At 35.6% G+C, this 27,982-nt stretch overlaps 1 protein-coding gene and 1 non-coding gene across 6 annotated transcripts in view; both read right to left on the bottom strand.

Moving 5' to 3' along the window:
* Nucleotides 1-1,069: 1,069 nt before the first annotated feature.
* The window catches only part of LOC121474216 (rab GTPase-activating protein 1-like), a 49,146-nt gene continuing 22,233 nt past the window's right edge, over nucleotides 1,070-27,982 (bottom strand). For all 5 annotated transcript variants that reach the window (XM_041727132.1, XM_041727135.1, XM_041727133.1 and 2 more), the window contains 4 exons: nucleotides 26,584-26,783; nucleotides 5,103-5,337; nucleotides 3,993-4,197; nucleotides 1,070-1,346 (listed from right to left, as the gene is read on the bottom strand). In XM_041727132.1, the coding sequence (XP_041583066.1) occupies nucleotides 1,085-1,346; nucleotides 3,993-4,197; nucleotides 5,103-5,337; nucleotides 26,584-26,733 (852 nt within the window). In that variant the 5' untranslated portion in view covers nucleotides 26,734-26,783 and the 3' untranslated portion in view covers nucleotides 1,070-1,084. The remainder of the gene's footprint in view (nucleotides 1,347-3,992; nucleotides 4,198-5,102; nucleotides 5,338-26,583; nucleotides 26,784-27,982) is intronic.
* LOC121474321 lies at nucleotides 20,819-20,921 on the bottom strand. The gene has a single exon (XR_005983337.1). It is a non-coding gene; the product is annotated as a U6 spliceosomal RNA (small nuclear RNA).

The raw sequence follows: 27,982 nt of genomic DNA, 5'->3' as shown, positions 1-27,982 counted from the left end.
AGCCACTGTGGAAAACAGTATGGAGGGTCCTAAAAAATTAAAAATAGATCTACCTTATGATCCAGTAACTCCACTACTGGGTATTTGCCCAAAGAATATGGAAACATTAATTCCAAAAGATACATGCATGCATCTCTATGTCTACTGCAGCATTATTTACAATAGCCCAATAAGGAAAGCAGCCCAACTGTTCACCAGCAGATGAATAAAGGTATGAGGGTAATATATGTATATATGTGTGTGTGTACACACAAATGCATACCAAGCCATTAAAAAATGAAACAAATAGAAATAAGCCTTTTTCTGACTGACTTATTCACTGAGTATTATATCCTCTAGATTCATCAATGTTGCTGCAAATGGCAAGATTTCATTCTTTTTTATGGCTAATATTCCATGATATACACACACACACACACACACACCACATCCTTTTTATTCATCTATTGATGGACACTTGGGCTGCTTCCATAATTAGAGAAAGACAAATACCGCATGATTTCACCTACACATGGAATTTAAGAAACAAAACCAAAAAACAAAGAGAAAAAGAGACAACCCAAAAATCAGACTTTTAACTATACAGAACAAACTGATGATTATGAGGGGGGAGGTAGATGGGTGAGATGGGTGAAAGAGATGATGGGGATTAAGAAAACATTTATTGTGATGAGCACTGAGAGGTGTATAGGATTTTTGAATCTCTCTATTGTATACCTGAAATTAATGTAATGCTCTATGTTAATTATACTGAAATTAAAATTAAAAAAATTTTAAATAAATAAAAATTTTAAATAAAAAACTCCCTGCATGGAGCCCGCTTCTCCCTCTGCCTGTGTCTCTACCTCTCTCTCTCTCTGTGTCTCTCATGAATAAATAAATAAAATCTTAAAAAAAAAAAAAGAACAGTTTAGAAACTTGTCATTGCTAAAACCAAGCTGCCTATCAAGAAGCAGTCTTGGTCTCTGACACTCTTAGCAACAAAGATTCTGGCTACCCAAACTTTTGGTTTCTTTATACTTCAGCCCATCAGGCTGGAATGAATAAAACATTAGGAGAATTTTAGTTGGCTTATTAAATGACCCTAATAAATACTGCAAATAACTTCAACATAATGAGGGTACAGATGAAGTCTCATTTGCAGACAATTTTCTTTCTGATAGGGACTTACAGCTTCTTGTATTTCACACCGGAAGACATGTATTCTGAAGAGCTCTGCATTGTAATGACTTTCAGTGAAAGCGAAACAGTCACTCTCAGGAGTTCCATCATGCCCTCTGACACAAAACAGGATTTTGTAGATAGGGTAGTTTGCTATTTCAGTGTTTGTCTGAGGATCTAAGAGTCTGTTCAGGAAAAAAAGATATAAAGAGCTTAAAGGGATTATGGACTCTTTTCAGTACATCTATATTATGATTTGAGACTTCTCTTTCTAGCAAGATCATAGGAACTATTTTTGGTATGCTAATCATATTAATCTTAAATCTTAATAAATAAGTAATATGTGGATTTCTGAAATTACTAATTTCATACTCCCATGGTCCCAAAATATACTTACTCTTCACAGAGGCAATAGAAAAACACAATAAGTATGTTTCCTATATAATCTGTACCTAAATAACGACTAGATCGGGCAGCCCGGTGGCTCAGCAGTTTAGCGCTGCCTTTAGCCCAGGGTGTGATCCTGAGACCCGGGATCAAGTCCCATGACAGGCTTCCTGCATGGAGCCTGCTTCTCCCTCTGCCTGTGTCTCTGCCTCTCTCTCTCTCTCTCTCTCTCTCTCTCTGTGTGTGTGTGTGTGTCTCTCATGAATAAATATATAAAATCTATAAATAAATAAATAAAGACTAGATCAATGGGTAAAATTAGACTACTAAAATAAATCATTAAAGCTCTGCTTTTTATTACCTCCTAAAAAATGACCTAATCTGCTTTATTATTTAAAAATAATTAAAAAATAATATGTGCTTTCTCAGAATGAAACATATTCTTCTAATTCATGGCAGATAAGAGTGTATAAAATGTTAACACCTAAAAAAAGATAATTACTAAAATCAAAAGGATGCCATTCACTGAAAATCAAAGGTGTGTCAGTCACTCAAAAATGTAATGGTTCAACAAATACTTACGTGTTAACTACAACATTGCAGGCTCTGTTCTGGACACTGAAAACACAGGAATGAAAATAAACTACAATTTCAACACTGAATGGGCAGGGCCATTGATGAGGAAAGCCCAGGGGTTCCTGTGCATAATGGAAATACACAGGAAGGGAACCTCATCCACATTCAAAGGTACTTTTATAAAAACTCTGAAAACATGAGCAAGAGAAACTGGTTTTTGCATATTTATAGAATTAAAATGTATCAGAACAAAATATAACTTCAGCTGGGCAATAACTACTAAGAAGCACACAGAATGAGTGCTAAGCAAATTTTATGAAACATTTCACATTAACAGGGGTGCCTGGGTGGCTCAGTCGGTTAAGTGCCGGACTCTTGATTTTTGTCTCAGGTCTGATCTCAAGAGTCGTGAGATTGAGCTCCATATTGGCTGTAGCTCAGCAGGGAGTCTGCTTCTCTTTCCCTCTCTCCTTCCTCTACCCCTCCCTTCGCTCATGCTGTCTCTAAAATAAATAAATCTTTTTTAAAAAAGTTTCACATTAATAAATATAATTAAAATTAGGATTTGTGAGTCTTTGTGAAATGGCTCTTTAAAACTTCATAAAAAGAATTACACATGTAGAATAATGGAATATTAAAAAAGTAACTTACTACTATCCACATATAGGTATAACACTACTACCATGAAAATCCAAAATGCTTCTGGGAGTATAAAAACAGATTCCCTCTCATACACTACTGATAAAGTACAAAATGGATTGCTATTTCTAGATAGCTACTTGGCATTGTATCAAAAGCAATGAAAATGGGGAAACCTTTGACTCAAAAGTCTACTTCTAGGAATTTATCCTAAAGAAATTTTATAACAACAAAAATTTAACATACCTCTTTATACGGAAATTATAGGTAATGCACTTACATACCTATATAATAAATGCTTAATATTAGCTATTAGTAGTACTTTTCTCATTAAAAAACCCCCACTAAAACTAAAATGTCCAATATATAAGACTGGTTATTTAAGTTTTTTTTTTTTTTAAGTAATCTTTATACCAAACATGGGGCTCAAACCCACAACCTCAAGATCAAGAGTCCCGTGCTCCACCAATTAAGCCAGTCAGATGCCCCAAAGACTGGGTATTTCTAAATAATACATCATCTTACTATCACAAATTAAAATTTTTAAGTGTATTTATTGATATGGAAAGAGATTCATGATATAAAACTAAATGAAGAAAGCATGTTACAAGATGATCTGTTTAACTCCACTGATGAAAATGTTGATTCTGGGGGTGCTTGGGTGACTCAGTGGGTTGAGTGATCGACTCTTGGTTGTGGTTCAGGTATAATTTCAAGATCTTGGGGATCAAGCCTTGCATCAGGCTCCATGCTCAGTGGGGAGTCTGCTTGTGGATTCTCTCTTCCTTTCTATCCCTCCCCCAATCATGTGCACATATACGTGCATGCTCTAAAATAATCTCTTAAAAAACGTTGATTCTGATGTTAATATTGTTGTTGTTGACTCTAATATAATATGTTCAGTTAGATTCAGTATGAAACTTCACATTGAACTAATGTGTCCAGCTAGTATTTGTACTGGTAGAACAGCGAAAATATAAATTATTTTGTTAGGCATATTTTCAGGTCAAGGTATTTCCATTATCCCAAAACACTTAAATTTTAATGTACTACACACAACTGGGATAGGGAAGAATATAAAAAACTGTTCAAATGAGAGACTAATTTTCATAAAAGTCACAATCCTTTCAATTTATTAAGTGCCAGGTGAATTAAACACTGCTTCTTTCTAAATCTATAGGTCAGAAATCTGATCCAATGCTACAAACATTTCAAGAAGCTACTCTTACCTCACGGTTCCTTCAGATACATTCGGCACTGAAAGGGTTACATCTAGTGAAATCTGACACTGGCTTCTTAAGATGGACATCATCCTTAAGGCTTCCACTTCACTCCTGGGAGCATTTACTGAGGCACAGCCTAAATAAGTTAGTTTGCTGAAAACTACACTGTCCTCATCAGCGGCTGGTGTGAAAGGACTTGACCCTTCAGAATCTGAAGAAATGGTAATGGAGGGTTACTTTCATTTCAATATTTTGTTGACATGAATACCAAGTAAAAATCTACAAGTTACATTTAGGTTCTACAATTAAATACCAATGAGATAATATGCCACTGCCCCACAAAAAAATGCCCGTTAAAGCCTGAAATTTCACATTAAAATTGTCACCAACACCACAATGTTTAGGGATTGCTTTACTGTCAATCCCAAATCTAAAATGTGACCTGAGGTTAGAAATGATTTACATTTCTGCCTCTTCTAATTTGTTTTGACTTTATAATTTACATTAAGGTCAAAAATACATTTAGTATTTTATCACTCTGAAAAATCCTATCTGTTTTCTTTCTGATCTGCATTGCTTTATTTCTCTCATTCACTATCTTAGCCACTTTATGTTCTCCCAATACCCCTTCCTCTTTCCTGATAAAGCTCTACAGTTTTAACACTCTACTTTTCCCAATGAGCCTTTATAATTCCTCTATTCCTCCTCCTCTATGGTGCCTTTTGGCTCCCTTTTACAACCTGGCAACTACTCCCAAAGAGCTATCTATACAAGCCTGGAGCAAATATCTCTTCCTCAAACATTATTCCTCCACATCTCCAACACTATTCAAATTCCTTCTTTCTTGGAAAAATCCTGAAACATTCTGAAATGAGACTTCTTCAATGTCATTAAACTGCTGTTATCTTTCTTTGATATAAATGACATACATTTAAAGGGAAATCAAAATGGTACGTATATCTACCCTTCTCACATTCCCCTAAATCTAGAATCTGAAGTTTCTAGAAAACACAGATAATGGTTTTTATTTGCTCTGAATCAAACCTAATACAGTGTGGGCACTCACATATTAAAAACAATAACCTTCAGTTAAGCAAGCAATGCAGCAGTCCTAACCTCCTTGTCCAGGTTTCACTGGCAAGCTCATCTCTGGTTTTTGGAGCCCTACTAATGGCACAGGGTTAATGGTGGATGAAGCTGAGAGTTGGTTAGAAAGAGGTCCATCTCCTTCACCATCCAGTTGTGACCTTTCCACAAGTTCTTTGTCCGCTGGCTGGTCATCCATTGGAGGATCCATTAGCACATCTGCTAGCTCTTTTTGCAGCTGCTGTTCACTTCCATTCCCTATAATCTAAGGGTCACAAATACATGTAATCAGCGAAGTGAGGAACAGAGGCCGGTACTAATCCAAATGGATGCGTATTCTAGAGAAAATAACGTTTCTTTTGATACAAAGATATCTTCTGAATGTATTTTAAAAAACAGAATAAATCAAGATCTGCAATAAATAAGAGTTGTAGCTACTCTAAATCATAGTTTTTCATGAAAAAGTATATAGTGAATTTGAGACTAGTGCCCAGAAATGTATGTGACAATGTCAGTGTTATTGAAAGTTTTCTACAGTGTCCTCAATTAACAATTAAAATATCTGGAATTTTACATGTCTGGTGAGAAATAATCTGTTAAGAAGAATATTTTTAGGGGCTTCTCTAATCTTTAGGAAAAAAGGAAATGTGTTTGCTTGCAAACGTTATCATAGAACCAGATTTATTAGGTAATAAATTTTCACATGGATTTCATCATTCCTACTCTAAGTCAGTCTCTTGTAATTCTAAGGGAGATTCCTTTGATATGAACAGTTTCTGAAAGTTCTGGGCACCTGAATAAAGCTGGTATGTATAAAATGTCCTGAGGAGCAGAAGCACTCCATTTCAGTATGTCAAGTATTTTTCTAGAGTCATAATGGTTTATTATTAATTGTCAACAAGGAAGTAAACAAGGGCAAATCAAGTGGAGACTGCTTAATGTTAAGGAAAACCACAAGTGACAAAACCCAGTATTATCACTAAAATGCTTATTCAAGAAGCACTAAAAAAATTCACAAAAGCATTTAGGAAAAGTCCTGATCAATAAAGGGGGCTGACTGAGGCAGCTTTCTGAGGCCTAAAATCTGACAGAAAGTGAAAATGGGTGGGACTAAGAGATTGTTAAAGAGAATGAGGTCTTCCTGGTCAAAGAAACAGAAGTTAGAAGCAAAATTCCAATAATAACAGATATACCTCTGGACTACCAAAGAACCCAGTTCAAACATTTTTTATAGCTCTGTGTCAAGTTCCTTTGGTTGTAAATTATATTTGAGAAACAGTCTTAAGTCTTTTTTTGCTGACATTTTCCCAAGCAAATCTAACATGTCAACTACTCTTGCCTTGGAAAGTAGAGCAAAACAGGTGTACAGCCTCGTGACTTCAGTGACAATGTCTATTTCCCTGAACTTTCATTTTATGTTTACAGTTACCATTAGTGGAACTACCAAGTGGGTCAAGTAATTTCAATTCTCTATTATGTCTGATCCTACACATCCACAAATGTAATCAAATTTCTTTTTCCAGAAGTTCTACTTTCACAAGTTTTTTAAAGCCATCTAAAAAATAAACCACAGCTTGGTTCCAATTAACCTCTCATTCTTTCAGAACTGGAGAGCAATTACTGCATCACCTGCAGTAAACAAAAGATAGTCTAACTGAACCTAAACTGTTTTCCAAGAGGAAAGAGAAAGAACATAAGTAGGATAGGTACAGCTTTCTGAACACAGATGGAGAAAAGGTATTAGATTCCACATTTATGTAATTAGCAATAACTGGGGAGACTAACAGTAAAAGAGCAAACAATCAAAGAGAAAACATTTTATTTTACATGTTACAAAATACTGGTTTGATCTTTAACATATAGGGTAATTAAACTCAAGATTTCTGAGTAGGATACGCTGTAGGATACGCTGCCTACATATTCCTATATTCGTCAATAACAAAAATATACCTAATCCTGAAAGAAAACATGTTTATATACTCATACTTTGTATTTATACATGTTTATCCTGCATTCTTCTTTCATTGCCTTCTATTTCCTCAACTCTTCCTTAAAGACTAGGAAAGACAAATGCTGATTTTTAAAAGCTGTTTAAAAATAGCATTGTAACATATGCTTTGGATGATTAGGGTCAACAATTATATTAGATCATTTGTGAACCTTCAATCCAATTTCAAAATTACTGTCTGTGACATAATATACATTCTTAAACCAATTAACTTTTTTGTCATTTTTCTTTTTTTAAAAAAAATGTTTGTTTGGGACCCCTGAGTGGTTCAGTGGTTGAGCGTCTGCCTTTGGCTCAGGGCGTGATCCTGGAGTCCTGGGATCAAGTCCCACATCAGGCTCCCTGCATGGAGCCTGCTTCTCCCTCTGCCTGTGTCTCTGCCTCTCTCTCTCTCTCTCTGTGTGTCTCTCATGAGTAAGTAAATAAAATCTTTTATAAATAAATAAATAAATATGGGCATTTAGACAAAGAAAGTATTAAGATAATAACTAATAAGCACATGAGAGAAACTCAATTAGCCATTAGAGAAATTGAAACCACCAGAGGATGCCTTCAGTACCTATAAGATTGGCTAAAATTAAAATCAAAACAATGCTAACAAGGATTGGCAAAGATGTGTAATAACTGAAAAACTCTCATATACTGCTGGCAGGAATGCAAAATGGTAGAGTCGCTGTAGCTGTTTTTTTTTAAATTTCATAGTTAAATACACACTTGCCATATGACTCAGTGCTAGGTATTTACCCAAGAAAAACTAAAACATATGTCTTGTTTGTGTTTATAGCCGTATTCATAACTGTTATGAAAAACTGAATATAACTGTTAACTGCTTAGTGGATAAACAAACCACCAACTATCTGTACAATGGAATACTACTCAGCAATAAAAAGGAATGAATTATTAATACACACAATAACATGGATTATTCCAAGTAAAATATGCCACACAAAAGGCTACACCATTATATAAAGTTCCAATTGTATGGCCTTATGGGAAAGGCAAACTACAGGGGCAGAAATCAGATCACTGGTTGCCAGCGGATGGGAAGGAGATTAAGAGAATTGACTAAAAAGAAACACAAAGTAACTTTTTGTAGTGACACAAATACTCTGCATCTTAATTGTGGTGATGGCAGTTATTATATAAGAGTTTGCATTCAGGGGTGCCCGGATGGCTCAGTTGGTAAAGTGTGTACCTTCGGCTTGGGTCATGGTCTCAGGGTCCTGGGGTGGAGGCCCATGTGGGGCTCCCTGCTCAGTGGGGAGTCTGCTTCTCCCTCTGCCCCTCCCTCCACTCATGCACATACTCTCTCAAATAAATAACATCTTTAAAAAAAAAAAAAAGGTTTGCATTCACTAAAGCTTATAGGACTGTACATCTAAAAGGGCTACATGTTACTGTATATAAATTTCATCTTAATAACCTTAAAATACGGGATATTGATTGGGGCAAAGGCTTTGCATATGTGGGAGCAGGATGAAAAATCTCTGCACCTTCCTCTAAATTTTGCTGTGAACCTAAAACGGCTCTGAAAAATATATATATAAAAAAAAAACATGGTTTCTACAAAAGATGCAATTTGATAACACACTGTTCATTTTTTAATATCTGCACCACAAAAGGTATTCATCCAGGGGTCTGTTTTTGACAATAATCTCATTTTACAGACTCTCCTATGCCTACCTCATCTACTGCCAAGATACACAAACAATCCCTAATATGTATCTACAAACCCTTCCTCAACTGTCTACTGGAGAGAAATCTTCAGCCGGATACTCCAGACTTGGTGTATCAAACTTAACTCACTGTCTGATCCTCCTCGTATTCCAAAGTGAGACTTCAACTCAAGGCCCCAAGATCAATAGTTGCATGCTGTACTGAATAAGCCAGCCAGGATCCTTCACTCCTCTCATTCCCACATTACTCATAAATCCTACTGATCCTTGACCAATTGTGCATTTTTTCCTTCCTCTCTCTGCATAGGTAATACCACAGGATGGTGTATTTCATTTTACATAAGCCTACTAGAAAGACATGCATTTCCCTGCCTTCTTTTCCCTGTGACTTCTCTTTCACACGCCAACTTTAAGTTACAATTGGAAATATTAGTTCTGATCAAGCACTGCTTTACTTTTAAACCCTCTCATGTTTCCTCAATTCCCTTTTAAGATAAAGCCCAAATTTGTAACTATACGAGTTTTTCACAACTCTGTCCAATTTATGTTTCCATCTCTTACCAGTCACATCAAACTACTCAACTTCCCCAGGACATATCATCAACTTCCAAGCATCTAGACTTTGTATAGACTTGTCCCTTCCCTAGAAAGTAATCCTCTCCTTCTCCTTTCTGTTAAGACCAAGCTTAAATTCTGTTACCTCCTCTAGGAGATCTTAACCCTGCTGTATGTGATTTAATTACTCCTTCCTCAGGGAGTGCTACTGTCATATGGGCATAGATGTTTTAGAGAACCAGACCTTGAACCAGACTGGGCATTATTAAATGGCAGAGATTGCTTCTTAAGTTTTCTTTATATTATTCCCAAAGGTCTAGATACATTTTCTGCACAATATACGTGCAATACATGTTTATTGATTTGAATTTTATAAATGCGAAGAATATAAGTTAAAGTAGTATTTTGATATTGGATATTCTACAGACTTTGGTTTAGTTATAAAAAATGAAATCTGAATGCTTTATTTGAGCTTTGTTTACTTAACACAAAAACATACCATTTCCTATTTTTCTGAAAAGTCCTTAAAGATTTAACATTTACAATAAAAATACTGGGCAAGACCAATTAGAATGCTGCAAAACAATTTTATTTTGTAGTCCAACAAAAAGACTTCTAACTTAATTTAGCAGAAATATAAAAATAAAAAGGGATCCCTGGGTGGCGCAGCGGTTTGGCGCCTGCCTTTGGCCCAGGGCGCGATCCTGGAGATCTGGGATCGAATCCCACGTCGGGCTCCCGGTGCATGGGGCCTGCTTCTCCCTCTGCCTGTGTCTCTGCCTCTCTCTCTCTCTCTCTCTCTCTCTCTCTCTCTCTCTGTGACTATCATAAATAAATAAAAAAAAAATTAAAAATAAAAAAAGCAAAGCAGATATGTATGGATAATACAACAAGGATCATATTTAGATTTGTGTTCATCTCCATGTAAACTAGACTAAGAGAAGGAGGGGAAAGTACTTGAAGAAACAGTCCTGAAATGACAGAAAAAAACAAATAAAGTACCAATTTAGCAGCTATTGTAAACATGGACATACATATTTGCAATGACAGAAACTGCATGGTGAATGACTTATTCATAACTTTGCTTATAAAGCAGGGTGGTAGTCAAAACTGGGGACAAGAGCTGGCTTGTGGCACAACTCCAGGGGACACCACTCACATGCCGACCATGTGAACAGCAACCCCCTAGGGTTAGCTGTACAAAGTGAAGGTGTACTCAGTAGTAGTCCCTCCACTATAAGACAGTGGAGTTTGGGGCACAGCTCTGGCACTAACTCTGCTGGTTCTGGGTAAATTAACCTCTGAAAGTCACAGCTGCCTCATCTCTAAAATGAAGGTTTTGGGGCACCTGGGTGGCTCAGTGGTTGAGCATCTATCTGCCTTAGGCTCCGGGCATGATCCCGGGGTACTGGGATCGAGTCCTGCATCAGGCTCCCTGTGAGGAACCTGCTTCTCCCTCTGCCTGTGTCTCTGCCTCTCTCATGAATAAATAAAATCTTTAAAAATTTAAAATAAAATAAAATAAATAAAATAAAGGTGTTAATATCTCACAGGACTGTCAGGTCATGAGGATTCAATGATATAACAATGATTATTGGACATTTATTGTTTATAATTCAGGCACTGTATGATTTTATAGGAATTTTCATTTCCCACATCACAGTACCTGCCAATTAATTAAGCATCCAATTAGTATCTCCCTACCCACCCCATTTTCAGCTATCTCTTTTTTTAAAAAGAAGATTTTAAGTAATTTCTACACCCAACCCCTACAATGTGGGGGGCTTGATCTTACAACCTTGAGATCGAGTCACATGCTCCACCAACTGAGCCAACCAGGTGTCCCCTACTTTTAACTATTTCTAAATAAATTCTGATCCACCTACTGGAGTTGAGGTTTGAAAAAGCAAATAACTTAAAAAAAAAAAAAAAGTAGTTGTTCCACTTTCCATTATCCAGGGAAAACTAAGAATACATCTACTATTTATGTGAAAGACCCATTACTGGAATAATATCTGTCTTTTCTAAATATATTAAATAAAAGTAATAACTTCTATGGTAGAACTGGCTACAGGTCTATTTCCTTGAGACCAAAACTGCATTTATAGAAACAAGGGACAAAATGTTTCAAAGGCAACAGCCAGGAGTCATTTCCTGATGTTAAAATTCCACTCCTAACTTTATAGCGCCTGTTTCCTGTCACTGCAACAATACCAACTAGGCCCCACTTGATATGACAGTTATCCAAAGCTACTTTAGGTGGTTTAGGATCTTTTTCCAGTAGATTTTGTCTTCAAGAAAGCACGCTTAGGAAATGATAGTGTGTGCTTGAAAAATACACAGATAATCAGAAAATTATAGATAAATTCCTGATGATTTACAGTTCCTACTATTTGTGTCAGACCGTAATGAAAATAAAAATGACAGTGGTTCAGAGTAATTTTACAGCTTCAATGTAAAAGCTAAGGCATTTTGAAACATATATATATATATATATATATACACATATATATATAAATATATATAAAGCTCAGTTTTAATATAAACATGTATAAATACATACAAATATAAATCTACATAAAGCTGAGTTTTAACAGAAAGCAAGGCACAAAATAACCAGAAGTCCCATTTGGATCCTGGAAAGTACCGTTACTAACCTCAAATCCACTCATATACTTATTCTGTGATCTTTGATAAATCACTAAATTACTTTGTGCCTCATTTATAAACTGCAGATGTTCTGACTATCTCTTTATCTTACTGGATGAAGGAAGGACCAGAGAAACAAATTACATTTAGGAATTATTAACACTAATTTTAAAAGAAGAAGGAACAGTACCTTGTGAATTCATCCTAAAAAGTCAACTGAAGACAGAGCCAAACTATAACTGTATTGTACAATAACAGAATTATGACTGGGTTTTACTTACTTTTTTTATTGTCTGAATCTTCTGTATCAAGCACACATGATTTTTATAATAACAGAAAACAAAAAATATTTGGGAGAAAAAGAAAAGCAAGCACATTCAATTCTACTGTATGCAGTGCTCCTAACTCGACCCTGTTCAATCCTCTTGATCTTTCTACACATTACAGACTGACTTCTTTGAGTAATTCTTAATCATTCTTTGTGGTTTTGCTAAATTGTTACCTACTCTATGCTTTTCTAGGCAACAATCAGTTTCTCATATAATTCTGTTCATATCTATATCCCAGCACTTGATTAATTTATCATGATGACATGGTTACTTGTATGTCTCACCACCACCACCACCCTGATTCCCTTACTTAAACTATGTGTTCATGGTTCAGTTACTTTGTTTGCTAAATAAAAGATCTGCAGTTGAGGACAAGATCACCTGTTACTAAAAACAAGTAATATTAGAAACTGAGTTAGAAGATTAGTTTAAACAATTCTGAGGAGTGACTTCTTTTTTTTTTTTTAATTTTTATTTATTTATGATAGGCACACAGTGAGAGAGAGAGAGAGAGGCAGAGACACAGGCAGAGGGAGAAGCAGGCTCCATGCACCGGGAGCCCGACGTGGGATTCGATCCCGGGTCTCCAGGATCGCGCCCTGGGCCAAAGGCAGGCGCCAAACCGCTGCACCACCCAGGGATCCCTGAGGAGTGACTTCTATACCAGCTATTTTAATACAGTTTGGTAACTTCCTTCCAACTAAAATAATGTTCACTGAATTTTTCAAGAAGAAAAAGATTAAAAACTTTAAAAAAATTCTGTAACTGAACTTTCCACCAAAGAAGTACTGGGTCATCAATGTACTTCCAACCAGTATCTATAGAGTATCTTTGTTTAAGAGCAAAGAGTGTAAGATTCCTACACCAGAGGACTCAGGTAGAGAAAACACATGTTCTGAATTTATGAAAAGTTCTGATTTTGTTGTTGTCAAATTTTTATGAAGAAAAATACCTGTGTTTTTTATAACACCATCACCCTTTCTTTTTTTTTAATTAATTAATTTATTTATTTATGATAGAGAGAGAGAGAGAGGCACAGACACAGGCAGAGGGAGAAGCAGGCTCCATGCACCGGGAGCCCGACGTGGGATTCGATCCCGGGTCTCCAGGATCGTGCCCTGGGCCAAAGGCAGGCGCCAAACCGCTGCGCCACCCAGGGATCCCTCACCCTTTCTTTAAAGGGCTTAACCAGAGCATTATCTTCTCCAAGAAGGCTTCTCAGATACCTTCCCCAAGTTGAGATAGGTGTTCACCCTCTCAGTTCTATAGCACCCTTTATTAATCTCTTCTATAAGCATTTATCTAACTACTAATGTTGAAAATTAAATATAGCCACAATATCTCTACAGCTCCTCCTCTGAGAGGTATAGTCTTTTTCCCTAAACCCATGACTCTGGACTGGCCCCATGACTTGCTTTGACCAATAAAATGTGGCAGCAGTGGTATCACATAATTTCTAAGCCTTAACCCTAAAAGATGCATTATGGCTTCCACATCTGCCCTCAGACCACCATGCTGCTGTAAAGAAGTCTAAGATGAAAGACCACATGAAAAGATTCAGCCATCCTAATGAAGCCTAGCCACCAATCAATGTACCAGATCAATGAAGTCACATGAACCAAAACAAGACCAGCGCAACTACCCACTCAATGCATAAGATCATGAGAAATAATAAATTGTTTTAAGCCACTCACTTCTGAGGTAGTTTGTTACAAAGCAAAGATCAATACAAACCACTGCAACAAGAATTTCAACAACTATCACCTACTCTAAGCTATAAGCATCTTAAAGACAAGAACCATCTCTATTCATTCAGCCTCTTAAGAGCTTCTCTTTGTGATATTCGGCAGTTTCACTGATTGGGACTCACACTCTGTTCCTTGAAGCTGAGGATTTATGCCTTATTACTTCCAGAAAATATTTAGCTATTATCTCAATTAACTCTTATCCCATTCTAGTCTATCTTCTGAGTAACTTCTGTAGATTCATTTTGCAGGTATTATTTGATTTTCTGTTCAGCCATTTCTAATCTATTACTTAACACATCAGTTGCACCTTTAACTTCACCAGCTCTCATTTTCACTAAGCTTGCTTGATCTTTAAATTTTTTTGATAATTTTGTTCATGTCTAATATTTTCAAATTTTCTTTAAACCTTTAATCATTTAAATCATTTATCTTAAAGTTACAGCTAATAATTCAAATGCTGCAGTATTTGGGCAGATCTGATCCTGCTGGGGTTTGCCTACTCTTTGCTCTTTGTAAATTTTGGATCGTCTGATATTCAGTGTCAGGGTAATCTGGGAATACCATGCAGGCTGGGTGGCAAGTATGTCCCTCCAGAGTTGTTTTGCAATTGATTCTGTCAGGTGCCCTAAAAGTATTACCAACCCTGGAATATTCAGGTAGTATAAATTCAAACCCTAAATACCTGAAGGCAAGCCTATGGGTAAAAATTCTCAACAAGATTCCCCTCCAAACCTGTGTCCAAGACAAGACGACTGAGGCTAAATTTCCTTCTTCCTGTGACTGTAAGCAAGTTCTTTTTCCAAGTCTATACTTTCAGTGAGGATGTATCATCCCCTGAAGGTGCTATCTAAGGAATTATAATAGCCAGAACTCTACGTAAAAGCCAACACTGGGGCTATACTGGAGGAATTTGCTGTTCTTTAGGACCAGTGGTCTTGGGTTTTGAAAGCTACATTGGGTAAGAGATAAGGCTTTGGGTTTTACAGAGAGGGGTATTGGAAATCAGATTTCCTTAGATACCATGATACTGATAGGGTGGGCAAATTAGATATGGGATTTGAGGCAAAGAAAGAGATAAATGATAATGATTCCTAGGTTTTGGCCTGAGCTGTTAAGTAGGTGGTAGTAGGTAGAAAACCCCTCTCCCTAATCTAGTCAAAGACTTTGCTCTTCTCTGGTACTAGTAATGCCCCCTCTTTTCTGAGTAATTCCTATCAGTGCATAAAATCCCTCACAGGAATCTTATTCCTCTTTAGCTACCATGCCATTTGTCTGTTCCTCCTTTTTAGCAAAAATCCTTAAAACTTTAGTTGTTACACTATCACTTTTCCTCACCTACCATTTACTACCCAACCCACATGAATGCTAAATCTCATATCTCTTGAAAACAAAAAACAAAACAAACCACCAAACCATGCTTCTTAAGAATCACCCAGGCCTCTATTCTATCATTTTTCAGTCACCATCTAAAGCAAAAAGCACTCTCAACAAAATCTAACACACCTGGTTATTCCCACTCTCTTGAAACACTTTCTTCATCTCTCATCCAAGGCATTCCAATCTCCTAGTTTTCTTTGTATGTCACTAGTTATATCTTCTCAGTCTTCTCTGCTGGTTTCTCTTCATCTCCATTTCTCAATGTTGAAGTACTCCAAGAATCAGCTCTTCACTCAACTCTTCAGTTTCTATGCTCACTCTGTGGGTGATCTCATCTAATCTCATAGCTTTAAAAACCATCTACACTGTTGATGCCAGCCAGTTGCTCCGGAGGATCAATCTCACACAATCAACTACTTGACATCAAGAAATGGACATGTAATAGTCATCTCAAATTTAGTATGTTCAACTTCTAATCCCTCTAACACATTTTAGTAAATGGCACTACCACCTACCTAACCTTGAAAATCTATCCTGAATCAGAGCACATTCGCCTTCTAGTCTAAGCCAATATTCTCTCCCTTTAATGACTAAAACAGCCTTCTATCTGCTCTTCTTACTATCTATCTGGTCTCTTTATTGTCCATTCTCCATGAAGTAGGCCAGAAATAATTCATACACAACTCACGCAAAGTGTACACTCTATGATTGGGTATATTCACTGATACATGCAACTAACACCAAAGTCAACTTAAAATATTTTCATTACCTCAAAAAAAAACAAAAACAAAAACAAAAACAAAAACAAAAAACAACCCCAAACACTACCATATCCTGTTAGTTATCAACTCTCCTTTCTCCCTAGTAACTTCAGACCTAAAGCAACAACTCATCAATCCTCTGGCTCTAAAGATTTGACTATTCTAGATGTTTCATATTAATGGAACCATATAATTTGTGGACTTTTGTGACTTCCTTGTTAAACATGTCTTCAAGGTTCATCTATGTTGTGGCATGTATCAGTACTTCATTCCTTTTTATGACCAAATAATATCCCATTGTATACTACATTTATCCATTTAGTAGTTGATAAACATTTAGGCTGTTTAGCTTTTATTCTGTGGGTTGTCTTTTTTCCTTTGTCACTTATACTTCTGGTGTGATGTCAAAGAATTCACTGCCAAATCGGAAGTCATGAAAATTTATCCCTGCTACTTCTAAGAGCTTTACACTTCCAGCTCTTACAATGAAGTTTCTAATTCATTCTAAGCTAATTTTTGTATATTGTGTGAGGTAAGGGTATACACCTTCATTCTTTCGAATGTGGCTATTCAGTTGTCCCAGCACAGTTTGTTGAAAAAAACAATAAAAACACATTCCCAATTGAATGGGATTAGTAAACGTGTCTAAATCAACTGACCATAGAAACATGGTTCTAATTCTCAACTCTCAAATGTGTTCCAGTGATCTCTATGCCTATCTTTATGTCAATACCACAATCTTGATTACCACTGCTTTACAGTAAGTTTTGAAATTACAAAGTTTGGTCTTCCAACTCTCTTCTTCATTTTCAAGATTATTTTAGCCTATTCAGGGTCTCTTGCATCGAAAATGAATCTTATAATTGACATGCATGCAAACATCTACAAATATGTTACTTAGGATTCTGATGAAGACTGCACTAAATGTGTAGATCAGTTTGAGGAGTAATGCAATTTTAGCGATGTCTTCTGATGTATGAACATTGGATGACTTTCCACCTATTTAGATCTCGTTCAACATTTTGCAGACTTCATAGTATAAAATTTGCACTTTTGTTTTAAACACTATTTCATTTCTTCTTTGTTTTTAAGTAGGCCCCATGCTCAGTATGGAGCCCAACGCAGGGCTTGAATCCATGACCCGGAGATCAAAACAGGAGCTGAGATCAAGAGTTGGACACCTAGCCAACTGAGCCACCCAAGTACCCCTATTTCATTTTTTCCATGCTATCATAAATTATTTTTTGTTATTTGAAGATTGTTGTGAGTGTATAGAAACAAAATTGATTTTTGGTAGCTTGATCTTGTAACCTGCAATACTGCTGAATTTATTAGCTTTAATTTTTTTAAAACATTTCTTAGAGTTTTCCCTATAAGAAGATCATGTCAACTGCAAACATAGTATTTTTACTTCCTTCTTTCCAATCTGGTAAATCTGGTAACTTTTATATTTTTGCATGGCTAACTGCCATGGTTGTAACAATGTTGAACAGAGGCTGTTAAGTGCAGACATCCAGGTCTTGAGTCTGAACTTAGGGGGAAAGAATCTACCCTTTTCACCAGCAAGAATGATTTTTTAGCTGTTTTATATCATAGATGCTGTTAATCAGGTTGAGGAAGTTCCATTCATAGTTGATTTGTTTTCTACATTTTCAAAAAAAGGTACTGAGTTTCATCATTTTTCTTGTGCCTACTGAAAACGGTCAGGTGGTTTTGTTTTCAGTTCCACTGATATATTACATTCATAGATTTTCAATTGTTAAACCAAACTTAATTTATTTTTTATTTATTTTTTTAATTTATGATAGTCACAGAGAGAGAGAGGCAGAGACATAGGCAGAGGGAGAAGCAGGCTCCAGGCACCGGGAGCCCGACGGGGGATTCGATCCCGGGTCTCCAGGATCGCGCCCTGGGCCAAAGGCAGGCGCCAAACCGCTGCGCCACCCAGGGATCCCTGTTAAACCAAACTTATGTTCTTGGGATAAATCCCACTTGGTCGTGGTATGTAATCTGCTGAATTATGTTATTTTGTTGAAGATTTTCATGTCCACATGCAAATTTGTGATGTCTAATTTTGGCACTGGCAGCTTATTACCCTTAAATTAAGGAAGTATTCTCTCCTTTTCTATTTTTTTGGAGAATTTGTAAGCAACTGGTATTCTGATGTAAGTATCTGGTAGAATTCAGGAACAAAGCCATCTAGACCTGAGCTTTCTTTATGGGTACTTAAAAAAAAAAAAAAAAGATTTATTCATGAGACACACACAGAGAATGGCAGAGGGAGAAGCAGGTTTCTTGAAGTGAGCATGATGGGGGGGACTCAATCCCAGGAACCCGGGATCACAACCTTAGCCAAAGGCAGATACTGAGCTACCCAGGTGTCCCTGTGGGTATTTTTTTTTTTTATTACTAATTCAATCTCTTGTTATGGATCTATTCACATTAAATCTCATTAGTATTTTTCTGAAAATGTATTCATTTCAATGAGCTAATTTTTGGGCACATTACTCCTCATAATAGCTCTTCATAATCCTTTTTAATTTACTGTTAAGTTCACCAGTATTGCCCCTTCTTTCAATTCTAATTCTAGTAATCATTCTCTTTTCTTGGTCTATCTAAAGTAGTGCCAATTTTGTTGATCTTTTCAAAGAACCGGGTTCTTGTTTTATTGATTTTTCCCTAATATTTTTCTATTCGGTTTCACGGATTTCTACTCTAATCTTTTTTTTTCCCCCTTACTTTGGCTTATTTTACATTTAGTTTTCCCTTCTTTTTCTAATGTCTTAAAGTGAAAGATTAGGTTATTGAGATCTTCCTTCTTTCCTATATCATGGTGGAATATTTCCTATATACATTTAAGTTGCATCCCATATTGTCTGCATGATACATCCTTTTTATTTTATTTTATTTTATTTTATTTTTAAGATTTTATCCACTTATTCATGAGACAGAGAGAGGCAGAGACACAGGCAGAGGGAGAAGCAGGCCCCCTACAGAGCCTGATGTGGAACTTGATCCCAGGACCACAGGATCAGGACCTGAGCCAAGGCAAATGCTCAACCACTGAGCCACCCAGGTGCCCCTCCTTTCCCATCTTTTTATTTTAAATGTTTGTATCTAAACTTAATGTGTGTCTCCTGCTGAGAGCAAGCATACTGCTGGATCATATATATTTTTTAATCAACTGACAGTTTTCTTTTTATTATGCTGCTTAATCGATTCATTTTATTATTGATATAGTTCAATTTAGGGATGTCATTTTGCTTTTTATTTTTATGCACTTATTTTATGTATTTTCCATTCGTCTTTTCATCATCCTTTATTCATTCCTTTACTGCTTTTTTTAGTGACTGTTTTCTAATACAGCATTGACATTTCTTTAATGATACACACACAAATACATACGCCTTAGTAGTTGCTGTAGAACTTGCCATGCATATTTATTTATTAGAATCAGTTTTATACTAACTTAATCCTAGTAAGATACAAAAATTATTCCAATATAGCAGTATTCCCCCGTATTATATTGTATCTATAAATATTACAAATTAACGTTTTTATAATTGTTACTTTACATAATTCTATGTCTTTTAAAAATGATTAGTAGGAGAACAAACACATATTTATAGCTTTTGTTATATTAATTTATTAATTCTGGTTCTCATTTGCTCATGTAGTTTTGAATTACCATATTAAATCATTTACTAAGCTGTAATACAGCTCTGCTCCTGCCTCATTTTTCTATGATTAGCAAATAGAACATATTTCTATATATTAAAGATACAATCAATACATAGTGTATATATAATACAAAAAAGAAAAATGTATTCATACTGCCTTTATTATTACACAATTGCCCTTACTGGTGTTATGGATTAATACTATTGTTTGGGGTCACTTGCTTTTGGCCGGAAGAACTTTTATTATTTCTTGTAAGGTGGTTCTGATAGCAGAACTTTCAGACATTATTTCTGATAGCAGTAAATTCTGCTATCAGAACCTCAGAACGTCTCAAAATGTCTTTATTTCATCTTCAATGTCAACTAATAGTTTTGCTAGGATTCTTGACTGACAGTTTTTTCTTTGAGCACTTTGAATATGTTATTTCACTGGCTTCTAGCTTCCACTCTTCCTGCTGAGAAGTTAGCTATAAATTTTACTGAGGTCCCCCTGTAGGAAATGAAACCTTTTGTTTTTGTTACTTTCAAGATTTACCCTTTGTCTTTGGTTTTCAATATTTCACTAAAATATGCCTTTTTGTGGATCTGAGTTTATCTTGGAGTGTGGTGAGCTTCTTAGATGTGTATTGTTTTTCAATAAATGTGGGATTTTCAGACATTATTTCTTCAAATATTTTTTTCTGCTCACTTCTTTCCTCCCCTTCTGAAATACATAAGTATGTTATCACACTTAATATAATCACATCTTTCTCTGAGGCTTTGTTCATTGCTTTTTCTTTCTGTTCTTTGGATAGTTTTACTGATCTTCAAGTTTATTAATTCCTTCTTTTAGGAGTATCTGGCTAGCTCAGTCAGTAGAGCATGTGACTCTTGATCTTAAGGTGGTGAATTCAAGCCCCACATTAGGTGTGGAGCCTACTTAATAAGAAAATTAAAATAAAAATACTTCTACAAAAACCTATTTGTTATGGTATACTTATGATGTACATTATATGTCATCCTTGCACAAGAGCCATGCTAATCTCTGTATCATTCCAATTATAACATTTGTACCGCCAAAGCAAACGCATGTACATTCGTTTTAATTTTTTTAAATTTTTATTTATTTATGATAGTCACGGGGGGGGGGGGGCGGGCAGAGACATAGGCAGAGGGAGAAGCAGGCTCCATGCACCGGGAGCTCGATGTGGGATTCGATCCCGGGTCTCCAGGATCGCGCCCTGGGCCAAATGCAGGTGCCAAACCGCTGCGCCACCCAGGGATCCCCGCATGTACATTCAAATGCACATCATTTAAATGTGCCCTTTGGTGAATTTTGACATATGTATGCACTATAATCAAGGCAGTGGACATATCCATAATGCCCAAAACAACTCGTGCTTTTGTATTCCTAGTCTTCTTCCCATTCCATCATCATACCCCAAGGTAACCAGTGAACTGCTGTGACTATAGGTTTTGTATCTTCTAGAATTATATATAAACAATACGCAGTATGAGCTTGGGGTGGGGGGGCATCTGTCTTCTTCCACTCAGCTTAATTATATTGCTATTTCTTCATGATTGTGGTAAAAGTTCATTTTTAAAACACATTTTATTTGTTATGAAAAATCTGTAGAGGGATCTTTCATTTTTTACATATTTTCCCAACTTTATTGAGACTTAGTAAAACACGGTGTAAGTTTAAGGCATACAACGTGATTTGATATGTGTATATATTGTGAAACGACGACCACAATAAGGTTAATACATCTATCAAACTCACATGATTACCATTTCTGTGTGTTTGTGGTGAGAACATTTAAGATATACTCTCTTAGGAACTTTCTATTAATTATATAATGTAGTATTGTTAACCATAGTCCCAATGCTGTACATTAGATCCCCAAAACCTAATACTTGCATAATTGGAAATTTGTATTCTTTGACTGACATCTCCTCATCTCTCCCACTGTCACCTCCTGCCTCTGGTAGCCACCATTTTACTCTTAGTTTGGCTTACAGTCCACATATGTATTGTGGAACGTGAAATACATTGTTTTTGGTTGTTTCAAAATATTTATTTTCCTTTTGTTTTCTACTTTGATCCATTGGTCGTTCAGGGGTATGTTGTTTAATTTCCAAATATCTGTGATTTTCAAATTTTCTTCCTGTTATGAATTTCTAATTTCATACCACTATGGTTAGAAAAAAGACATTTGGCATAATTTCCATCTTTAATTTGCTAAGATTTGTTTTGTAACCTAATATATGATCCATCCTGGAGAATGTTCTGTGTGTGCTTGAGAAGAATAAGTATTATGTTTCTATTGTATAGAATGTTCTACACATGCTTGTTAAGTCCATTTGGTAAGGTTTAGTTCAAGTCAAATGTTTCCTTAATAATTTTATGTCTGAATGATCTAGCCATTGTTTAAAATGGAATACTAAAATTCCCTATCATTATTGTATTGTCTATTTCTCCCTTCAGATTGGTTTCTTTTGCTTAATATATTCAGGTACTCTGATGCTCAATACATATGTATTTACAATTGTAATTACAATTTATATCTTCTTGATGAACTGACCCATTTTTCATTAGATTACACCCTTTGTCTCTTCTTACTATTTTTAACTAAAAGTCTATTTTGTCTAGTACAAATTTAGCTACCCCTGCTCACTTTTGGTTTCTGTTTGATGGGATAGCTTTTCCATCTCTTCACATTGAGTCTATATGTGTCCTTAAGGCTGAATATAGTGGCAGTCATATTTTTTTTATCCATTCAGACTATGTTATTTGGAGAATGCAATTCATTTGCATTTAAAGTAATTACTGATAGGTAAGAACTTACAATGCTACATTATTGTTTTCTCATTTTATAGTTCCCTTGCTCCTTTCTTGCTATCTTTCTTCATGAAATGAAATTTTCCAAAATGGTATACTTTGATTCCCTTGTTTGTATCTTTCATGTTATCTATTGTAGGTTTTGCTTTGTGTTTACCACGAGGCTTACATAAAATATCTTACCAATAGAATAGTGTATTTTACGTTTGTAACAACTTTAATCATATACAAACACACCACCCTCACCTCCAACATTTTAGGGTTTTGATGTAAAAATTTAATTTTTTATATTGTATATTAATTAAAGTTATAAATACCTTTGTGTTTTAACCTTTATACTAGGATTAATCAATACACCATATTACAGTATTAGAGTATTATGATTTTTGACCATATACTTACCTTCTTCAGTGTGTTTTACATCTTCATGTTTTTCATTTCACTAGTTTGTATTCTTTCATTTCAGATTGAAGAACATCTCTCAGCAATTTTAGTAAGGTTTAGTGATGATTAACTCCCTTAGTTTGATTTGGGAATATCTTTCTCCTTCATTTCTGAAGGACAATTTTGCTGAATAAAGTATTGTTTGCTTTTTTTTCTTTCAGCACTTTGAAAATATCATCCCACTCTCTTCTGGCCTACAAGGTTTCAGCTGAGAAATCTGCTAATAGACTTATGGTGATTCCCTTGTAATGTGTGACTTTTTTTTTTCTCTTGCTGCCTTGAAAACTGTCTTTTATTTTAGACAGTTTTATTATAATGTCCTAGAAAGGACTGCTTTGGATTGAAATCTTAGGGAAACCTACAAGCTTTATATACTGGGATGTCCATATCTCTCTCCAAATTTGGGAAATCCTCATTCATTAGGTCTCTAAATAACCTTTTTACCCATTTCCCCCACTCTTCTTCCTCTGGGACACCAATAAATGCATACATTATTTTTATAGTATACCATAGTTTATGTAGGTTTTCTTCACTCTTTTCCATTTTTTTGTTTCCAGACTAGGTAATGTTAAATAACCTGTCTTCTATACTTCATAATAATTCCTTCTGTTTGATCTAGTCTGCTGTTGATGATTTCCATTGCATTTGCTTTCCCTAAAGCAGTGATGACTGCTCCAGCATGTGGTTTCCCAATCTGACAGAATCCAGTTTTTATTTATGCGTGCTCACTAGCCATCGGTAAAGGCTCATTCTGACCATTCTTGCCTGCAGGGGTATGCACAGGAAGCCAGTCACTGGGTGTGGGTGTGTCTGGGTGAGCTACACAAAGCTTAGAGGTACCCATAGGCCAGCTGGGATGATCAGTAGGGGAAACTATTTTATATATATAATAGATATATTAAAAATATATATTTTAGAAAATATATTGTACCAATTCACAGTACTGGTCTGGGACTTGTCATTTTTTATGCTTGCTTGATTATTTAGTAGTTAGATAGTTTACTTTTGTAAAGTCTATTCCCCTAATTCCCATAGTGTTAAGCATTCAACCTGCCTAGCCTACAGTCATCCTGAGATGAGAGCAATTTTGGCAAAGTGGCTGGTCTCTTTCTCTGACCACAGCTAGTTCTTAAACTCCACTAATTATGGCCAATAGCTCTACAGTTTTCAACAGTGCACTTGGGTATAAACTACTCCACAGAATAAACTAACCAAATTGATATTACTTTGAGAGTTTCAGAGGTCCATGTTTGAGATTTGTTCTGACACCAAGAGTCAGTCTCCTCCTAGTAAGCCTATACTTAAGTTTATATGTCTAATCAATCTACCAATGTCCTCTTAATTACGTTTCACCACAAGCTCTACTATTTTTGAGAGTAACCTTAGGCTTGAACTTCTCTACACTCTGTTGTAAATAAATTCCATTTCTCTGGGAAGAGAATAGGAGCTATTTTAGGAGCCCCTTCTCACCAAAGGGAAAATCTCTGTGCCATAGCTGTGAAGTTGGGAGGTGGGCATAACATGGTTTCCTTTGAGTGACATCTCATCTTTAGAAACTGAGTACTTGGAGATCCCTGGATGGCTCAGCAGTTTGGCGCCTGCCTTTGGCCCAGGGCGTGATCCTGGAGTCCTGGGATCGAGTCCCCATCGGGCTCCCTGCGTAGAGCCTGCTTCTCCCTCTGCCTGTGTCTCTGCCTCTCTCTCTCTCTCTCTCTCATGAATAAATAAAATCTTAAAAAAAAAAAAAGAAAAGAGAAAACTGAGTACTTGGTGGTTGTAGGAGGTGATATAGTAGTTTCAGGCCTTCTTTGTTTGTCTGTAGTGGTATGAAACCACTACTTTAGAGGCTGAGGCAAATGGACTCCATATTCTCAGAGCACTGTGTCCAAAGGAGAGCCTCTAACCCAAGAACAAAGGCTACACAAGAAAAGGGAGCCTCCATCTAAGTCATACTGGGTTAGCAAAATATAGCTGGAGGCAGGATGAGAAATGCAATTGCCCTATTAGTCCCTGGAATATAGCCCTCCAACTAGGAGCTGGGGGAAAGAGAAATCCCATCTTCTTGCACTAACACGGAGTTACATCTAGCTCAGCTGGGATAGGTGAGGAAACCAAAGGGTCTTGGTTCAAATACAACAGATTCTTTACTAAATTTTAGTAAATTTCATTGAATAAATGTTTCCTCACTTGCTGTATAATCTTTAGAACATTTCCAAAGACTGTCAATGGTTGTTGTTTTTTTTAATTGTCCAATTTTGCTAAGGAGTAGGTTCACAAAGCTCCTTACTCTGCCATGCTGGAAATCTCTCAATGAGCTTTTTAAAATGTAAATCAGATCATGTCCCTATTGAAAATTCTCCAAAAATTCCCTCCAATTTATAACAAAGTCCAAATTTCTCCTAAGCCCTACAAAGTTCTACATGATCCAGCCTGTGCCAATCACTAGATATCATTCTCCACCACTTTTTATTTACTTTATTCACTCTGCTCTAATCTCTGTCCTAACAAAGGTGGTCCTCCTCAGGGTCTATCTTCTGTTCCCTTTAAAAAACTCTTTTCCTATATTTCTCCATGGCCTTCTTTCCCATTTCATTCAGGTCTCTGCTCAAATGTCACTTCAAGACTTTCTCTAAAGTAGTACCTGCCCTTCATTCTTTATCCATGTATCCCACTTTGATTTTCTTCACAGCACCTAAATTTACTTACTCATCTTCTTATGTACTTTAAGTCTGTTTCTCCCATTAGAATAACAACTCTAAAGGGCAGGGGGCTTTGTGATCTTATTCACCACTGTATCCTCAGTATTTAGTACTTGGCACACAGTCAATACTTAATAAATATTCGCTGAATGAATAAATATAAAGAAGAATCAAATATTTTTAAAGCTGTTTACATTTTAAATGGCATTAACAGATAATGTTTTTATTTACATCCATAAACAAAATGATTAACAGAGTATGGAGAAAAAATTACAGTTGTTTATTTGGCTTAGAAAATATAAACAAACAGAAGTGGTCAATATCCAAGTATTTAATATTCAGTTTCAATAATCCTAAAACTTATTTTTATAAATAGCACTGCTGATCTGTCCTTGCCTTTACACTACATATACCCAACCAAAAGAAATAATCACCACAAAAAAAAAAAAAAAAAAAGAAGGAAAGAAAGAATCACCGCTAATTTAATGGGAAAATAATAACAATACTAAAATGATAGATATTTATATTATACTATGACCACTGGTTTTGACAACTTGGGTATTAGAAAATTCAGAAGCTAATCAAATTGAAAATCCTTAACCAGATATTAATTTGTCACAATTACTGATTGTAAAAAAGTCTTTAGCATTAAAAAAGTTAGGATATTATTTCCATTTTTTTCAGTTTCCCTTTCTATTATTGGCCAAGTTTTGCAATGACCTTAACAAGGTTAAGTAAAAGAATCTTAGGTTATGGAGTTTTACCTTGAGTCCTGTTTTCTCGTCATCACTTCCATTATTTGTAGATGGTGTCTCATCTCCTTGCCTGGAAACCAAGACAAAATCTTCACTATTAAGAGTAGATACTGAGTCTGAGGAGACACTGATTTTTCCAACAGAAGCCTTGTCATCCATGACTCAAGAATGAAGCTCAACTCATGAATGATTAAATATTTTTAAAATGCCTGAAAAACAAAAAACATAAAGATACTCATATAGAATATCTGCCAGATATTTAGTTATGCTCTAATTCTTACAAAATACATACGAAAAACTTTTAAAAATACTTTCAAAATATTTTCCTAAGACTTTCACTACTCACAATTTAGGCTTTTTATTCCAGATAATAAAGGAATTTGACACCTTTCAGGGCCAAGACATTTCAGATTTAAAAAATAAAACAAAACATATTCCCTTGAGAATAACTGCCTACCTACAGTGATTTGTTTGGCATATGTTACAACTCTATTCTTGGACTCCAAAAACTAGGAAATACTAAACTTCTGTTTTCTACCCTTTAATTTGTAAAGCTATACACATAAATGAAGTTGGAAGCATATAAAACAATAAGGTTTTTCTAATATTACTGATACTTAAATTTAAAATATTAACAAAATGTTTTTATGAAATTAAAATTTCATATTCACATTCAAAAGAAATAAATTTAAATTTTTTTTTAATTTTAAAAAATTAAAAAAAATAAATTCAAGGCAGAGCAAGCAGAATTTCTAGAGCTGGGAAATACCTTACATAGCAAGAAATCAGAAAGCCATTAAAAACTCAATTTTCCCATCCCATGGTTTCTTAGAGTTCAACTCAACATGAACATTACCAGTAAATTTCATACCAAACATTCCCAGCAAGAAGTAAAAAATACATCACTTATGAAAAGCCACTCAAATATTTATTGACTCCTGGAATAAAACTTAAACTCATCTACCATTGAAAAACCTGGTTCTGAATACTTTATGACAATATTCCTATTTGGTTGCCAAAACAGTAACAGAACAAACAATACAACAAACTTGGAAAGCTTTACCCAATAAACAAAAGTAGCTCTAGCTCTATGCCTCAAAGAGGTAAAGGTGCTGGGAGTCTGTTTAATCTCTCCAATTAACAAGTCCTAGTTTATGCTTGGGGCTTTTAATTGAACATGTATTAATTAAGCATACACCATGTACCAAGCACTATTTTCCCTTCAAAGGCTCCTATCTCGATAAACACAATCCCTGGATAATACAGTTCAAAAGAAACTTAGAAATAATACTGTTGAACAGATACAAAAATGGAACCCCAAGAGAAGGTCATTTAGGCATAACTAAGGATGGAACACTTACTACTACTTGTTGCTTTCTATTTAAACTAATTCTCTTGCTTAAATGGC

Source organism: Vulpes lagopus, chromosome 12 (genome assembly GCF_018345385.1).
Source record: "Vulpes lagopus strain Blue_001 chromosome 12, ASM1834538v1, whole genome shotgun sequence".
In the NCBI taxonomy this organism is placed as follows: domain Eukaryota; kingdom Metazoa; phylum Chordata; class Mammalia; order Carnivora; family Canidae; genus Vulpes; species Vulpes lagopus.
The sequence above is the reverse complement of the archived record's forward strand: the minus strand, read 5'-3'. Positions and strand labels throughout refer to the sequence as shown.